Source organism: Histoplasma capsulatum, genomic scaffold (assembly GCF_000149585.1).
Source record: "Histoplasma capsulatum NAm1 scaffold_2 genomic scaffold, whole genome shotgun sequence".
NCBI lineage: Eukaryota > Fungi > Ascomycota > Eurotiomycetes > Onygenales > Ajellomycetaceae > Histoplasma > Histoplasma mississippiense.
In genome coordinates this window covers 1,526,284-1,531,591 of record NW_001813981.1, presented here as the reverse complement: position 1 = coordinate 1,531,591, position 5,308 = coordinate 1,526,284, and the positions used below count along the sequence as shown (strand labels likewise).

Genomic DNA, 5,308 nt, shown 5'->3' with positions numbered 1-5,308 from the left:
TCGTGGGTAAGGGCCTCCTGACGCCGCCGTGGCTGGTACTATATTCGCTTCTCCTTCTGCTGAGCAAGTCAGGACTGCCGTTATGGAGCGCATTGAAACATCCAAGGGTGTCTTCGTGATTGCCGTGAACTATACCGGTGACGTCATGAATTTTGGGATGGCGACCGAGAAGGCGAAAGCCGCGGGCATCAAGGCCGAGTTCTTTGCCATTGGTGACGATGTCGGAGTTGGGAGAACAAAAGGTGGCAGGGTTGGCAGGAGAGGTATTGGTGGTAGTATTCTAGTGTTGAAGATTGCTGGTGCCCTTGCAGAGTCCGGGTAAGTTACAAAACCTTCCTCTCTTTTTCGAGTTACCAAGTATTTGGCAACGTTGATTGATAGTATACGTTTAATAGTTCGTCTTTGGACGATGTATATCGAATCTCGCAACTAGCTGCAGCGAACATTGTCTCCCTTGGCGCTTCTCTCGAACATGTCCATGTTCCTGGACGAGGAATCCCAGACACAAATTCCGACGAAATGATACCCCATGATGAAATTGAAGTAGGAATGGGAATCCACAATGAACCAGGCTCCGACCGAATCAAAGCTACCGGAGAGGAGCTGATCAAGCGCATGCTTGTCCAGCTACTGGATCAAAATGATAAGGATCGTGCATTCCTGAAATACTCCGCATCGGACGAATTCGTCCTGCTCATCAACAACCTTGGAGCCGTAAGCACCCTCGAATTATCCGCGGTGACGTCTGAGGTCACTACTCAGCTGGCGCGAGATTACTGCATAAAACCTGTCCGCATAATCCAGGGGGCCTTCCTCCCCAATCGTCAATGGAGTTGGATTCAGCACTCTCGCTCCTTAGACTCGTTGACACCGCCTTGGTCCGGGAAATCGCTCCTCGACATTCTGGATTCCCCTTCTGAAGCCGGCTGGTCAGCCCCTGTGGCACCTCCACCTGGGAAAAGCATCATAGGGTACATATGACACCAAGAAAGCCGTCGTAGCGGAAGAAACCCCGTCCAACCTCCAACGTACGTTCTGTAACCTCCCTCCCTTCTTCCACTAACTACTAACCCATCAATCCCCAGTTGATCCCACCATCCTCAAGAAAGTCCTAACATCCGGCCTTAACCGCGTAATCGACGCCGAACCACTCATAACGAAATACGACACCATCGTCGGCGATGGCGACTGCGGCATCGGCCTCAAGCGTGGCGCCCATGCCATCCTCTCCTACCTTGATGCGCCTCCCACCCCTCTCACATACGACCTCGTCACCTCCCTCCACAAAATCATCACCATCGTCGAAAACACCATGGACGGCACCAGTGGCGCCGTCTACGCCATCTTCCTCAACGCCCTCGCGCACGGCCTCCGCGAACAGGCCCCAGGCTCAGCTCCCAAGCCCGTTACCGCGAAGGTGTGGTCTGGTGCGCTGCATCATTCCCTGCGCGCTCTGGGGAAGTACACCCCCGCGCAGGTTGGTGATAGGACGCTGATCGACGCGCTTGCGCCGTTTATTACCACGCTGGCGGAGTCTGGGGATCTGGGAACAGCTGTGAAGGCCGCGGAGGATGCGACGGAGGCGACAAAGCATATGAAAGCAAGTTTGGGGCGGGCTGTGTATGTGGGTGGTGAGGAGGAGTGGATTGGCAAGGTGCCGGATCCAGGGGCATTTGGCCTGGCGCAGTTTTTGAGGGGTGTTGCGGATGCGGTGTAAATGTCGAGTAGCTATGATGTGGTGCTTTTTCATTTTTCTTCTCTCTTCTTTTTGTTTTTTTTTTTTTTTTTTAGTAAATTTTTACGCTTGATGATGAGTGTCTATTTTGTTGAAATTTTCATATTGGATTTTTAAAAGTGTAGGTACATTAAATAAATGATGCGTTTTGGTGAATGTTAAGATATAACTACGGCCTACTCCTTTCCTGTATCACTCACATATAAATATGTACGTCTTTTCTTCGTGTCTGGTGATCGCGGAATCTTGTCCTGGTTATGCGATAATTTAATTGAGCCACCCCTGAAAATACGAGTGATGCATATTTAAAAGAAATTCTTAATTAGGAAAGCATCTTTATATATATATATATATATTGCAGACGGGATTTACTACATAAAAGTTCCTCTATCTAAATTATCTAGTTGATGTATTCAGCTCCATCTAGAATGTCGAAGGCTAGTGTAAAATAAAACTGCCTGCATTCATATACAGTAGACCACATGGGAATTACTCGCTTCATCTTTCATCAGCAATCACAAATAACCCTCAAAAGAACATCAACGGAACCACAAGCCCCAGGCCCGCAACTCCTCCTAGAATCAACTTCCCAACCTCCCCCGAAACCAAAACCCGCGGAGCCACAGACTTCGCGCCCCCAACACTGTCCCGCACAAATCCCAGCGTAGCATTCCATTCCGGCACCCGCCCGCCCATGAGCAGTTGATCCGACCGCTCCTCGTCAATCTCGCCGCGGAAAGCCATCTCAGCCCGCCCAACCATCGAGCCGTGCTTCTCATTAGCCACAATGAAAGACCCAGTCATCACCACTTGCGCTCTGTGCGCGTTGAAGAAACCCAAGATCCCGGGCGTGGAGATCTGGTTCTGGGCCCAGTCGAATTTCCTGTCTTCCGTCGGATTGATGAGGGAGCCCGAATAGAGAAGACTGCCGGCGTCGCGCTCATCTTTGCAGATGCACGAGGCGTTGAACTTGAAGTCTTGTCGCTCGAGGAAGTCTGCTGCGTTCATTCTACCGTTTGAACCGGTATAGGAGTCCATCGCGGTCGGTCATGTTGTAGATCCAGATAGGGTCATGAGTGGACGTGCTATTGGAAGCGTAGTTAGTAAATTAATTGTTGCGGTATCGAATTTGATTTGGTCACTGGTGCTTTGCTTTAAAATAACGACGTACGCCATCCCGGTGTATACATGGATCGCCTGATACTCGGTATAATTGGCTGATTTCCGTTGGGTAGGTCCCGTTCCCGGAGTGAGGTTAAAATGCTTGTCCCATGCCTGAATGGAGAGGTAGAACGGATTTGGCTGAGGACTTGATTTCGGGGAGATCTCCTGAAACCTGCGAGATTGCATTCATCGGTATTTCGAAGGTCCGATTCTCATACTCCCGACACGGGTAATCCGTGTTCTGGGACGGATAATCTGGGGGATCGTACACCGGACTGATGAAGAGTGAGAACATGCCATTGTAGTACCTAGGACTACAGTCAATAATCCGCTTTTATATTGCGATGAAGGTGCATCTCGTATTACGTGCAAGAAGGAAGTCAGGCAGATGTACGAGCCGATATTGTTATAATAGTAAAAGTCCAAGCCGGTCACATTGTCAGGACGTTCGCTGTCCTGTCGATCGTAAGGGCTGATCCTGGAGAGCGCAGGTTACGCCAGAAGAGCAGCAAGAAGTGCCCACTTCATGATTTAAAATAAGAGTAACTTCTCTTCAAAACCGTGCGGGCCCGTGGAGGAAACTGAGAAGCGGGAACCATGAAGAGCTTATACAATAATAGAGACATCCCTGATCTTCTTGGTTTTTAAGCAGGGTCCTTATGCCGTCGCTGGCTGCCAGCTAGAGACAGGCCGATGAAGAAATACGAGAGCAGCCCATGGGGACGAACCCCTGAATGCCAGGACTAAATATGGGGACGAACTAAATACCCCGATTGTGTGCCGAACCTGGTCCGTTTGTTCGGACTGATAGACACAATGTTTTGATTGCGGAGAGGATATTCATTTCGAGAAAGGACTTTTAACATCAAATCTCTTCAGACCCCTTATGATTTCGCTAGAAGAGCGCATTGAGCATGAAGTGCAGGGCATGGTTGAATTGACTTTAGCGCGGATAAGTAAGGTTTATTCACTTGGTCAATAAATTGTTAAAGAGGTGAAATCGCATGCGCGCTTCATATTATCCTCATATTTGATGTGAGGTCAATCCGCTACTAAAGTCGCTCACTACATGTTCCATCATAGGAGCATAAGTGATGCGCTAGCAGTTTGGGGAAAGGGGAGATAAAAGTTTCAGATATGACCATTTTACTCACATTTCCATGAATGAAGGGGGTAGAAAGTTAACCTCCGCATGCGCTTTGTTGCTGCCTGCCTGAAAAGTTATAGGGATTAGATGCCTTCCAAAGCTGCTCTCAAAGTGGGTGTTGTGTGAATACCTTATGGTGGTTAAACGAGTGGCAAGCGTAATTTTAGGCGGACATGACGAGAAGTGAGGGAACAAATCAGGCGTAGATAGGGTTGAATGGTTATTTATCTTCCGCGTTTATTTAAATAGAAAAATTAAAAGAAACATGTGAAGGAATACTGTTATTGTATAATTCTTTCCTTCCCCACCAGCCGGTAGATTTTTATTATTCATCCATTTCCTTATCGCGCCTTGCATCTTTTGAAACATTGAATAGAAAGAAAAAAGTAGATGTGTGGGGAATACTGCGAGCAAAAAGCCCCCAGACGCCAGACAAATGAAAGCAAAGTTTCAGAATTTTTGTGTCGATCAGGTTCGTTACATGATTATATGGGGAAAAAAAATTCAATCAATCAATCAATCCGAGAAATTGAGAGAGATGGCTTATTATTCTTCGTATTCCGGCTGATTTGATGTGCAGTAGACGGCGCGAGGAGCACACGACTCCATGCGGAAAGGAGAAGAGTGAACCCCCCGGCAAGATCCATGTCGATGTTGACTTGCTAACTCAAGCACACGGAATTAATACCAAGGCTTGCAATTTGGTAAAAGCCAGAATGCAACAGGTCTGGGTGCTGCCATTTTCTCTTAATGTAATGTTTTGTGACCATCGAGAAGCCGTAAACGTTCGGTGGTATGTATTATTCAACTCAACAGAACTAGGATAACAGAGTCTCCTCGTAGGAACCTATCATGGAAACAAGCATGAAAAGTTAGCAGGCGGGCGTAGATAACATCTTGTGAGCCGTGTATGCATCACCATGGATTCGGACGCACATTTTGCTGACAAAGCGATCCTTGTTGACGCCTTTGCCCTTTCCACCTTTTGGTTTCTCTGTCCACATTTCCTTCACATTCTCCAAGACCATGTTGCAGTGTCTGTCAAACGCCTTGACTCTGGCTAGTAACTTGCGGTTATTGCGACATGAGATCAAGACTTGTGCATGAGAACGCGTTGCAGTTTGGAGGATAGACAGAGGACCGGAGGTGAGCTCATGTTCTTCCAGTATCGAAACCTCGTATTCGCTGCAGAGATGGAAGCGGAAATGCAAAGTTAGTTAATGGGCATGGGATAGCATAGGACAAGGGCGCATCAGGATGGA

At 48.0% G+C, this 5,308-nt stretch overlaps 3 protein-coding genes across 3 annotated transcripts in view; 1 reads left to right on the top strand and 2 right to left on the bottom strand.

Annotated features, from left to right (window-relative positions):
* Nucleotides 1-82: 82 nt before the first annotated feature.
* HCAG_02555 (conserved hypothetical protein) lies at nt 83-1,717 on the top strand (the record flags this gene model as incomplete). Its single annotated transcript, XM_001542334.1, has 4 exons — nt 83-318; nt 396-714; nt 971-1,028; nt 1,086-1,717. 4 exons carry the CDS (start codon nt 83-85, stop codon nt 1,715-1,717), a joined length of 1,245 nt encoding a protein of 414 aa, XP_001542384.1.
* Nucleotides 1,718-2,263: 546 nt separating this feature from the next.
* Nucleotides 2,264-3,194, bottom strand: HCAG_02554 (predicted protein; the record flags this gene model as incomplete). The annotated part of the gene is made up of 3 exons (XM_001542333.1): nt 2,264-2,744; nt 2,907-3,071; nt 3,118-3,194. 3 exons carry the CDS (start codon nt 3,192-3,194, stop codon nt 2,264-2,266), a joined length of 723 nt encoding a protein of 240 aa, XP_001542383.1.
* A 1,656-nt stretch (nt 3,195-4,850) lies between these two features.
* The window catches only part of HCAG_02553 (small nuclear ribonucleoprotein Sm D2), a gene marked incomplete at both ends in the record, with an annotated part of 789 nt that continues 331 nt past the window's right edge, over nt 4,851-5,308 (bottom strand). Inside the window, 2 exons of the mRNA XM_001542332.1 lie at nt 4,851-4,893; nt 4,983-5,231. Coding sequence (XP_001542382.1) covers nt 4,851-4,893; nt 4,983-5,231 — 292 coding nt within the window. The remainder of the gene's footprint in view (nt 4,894-4,982; nt 5,232-5,308) is intronic.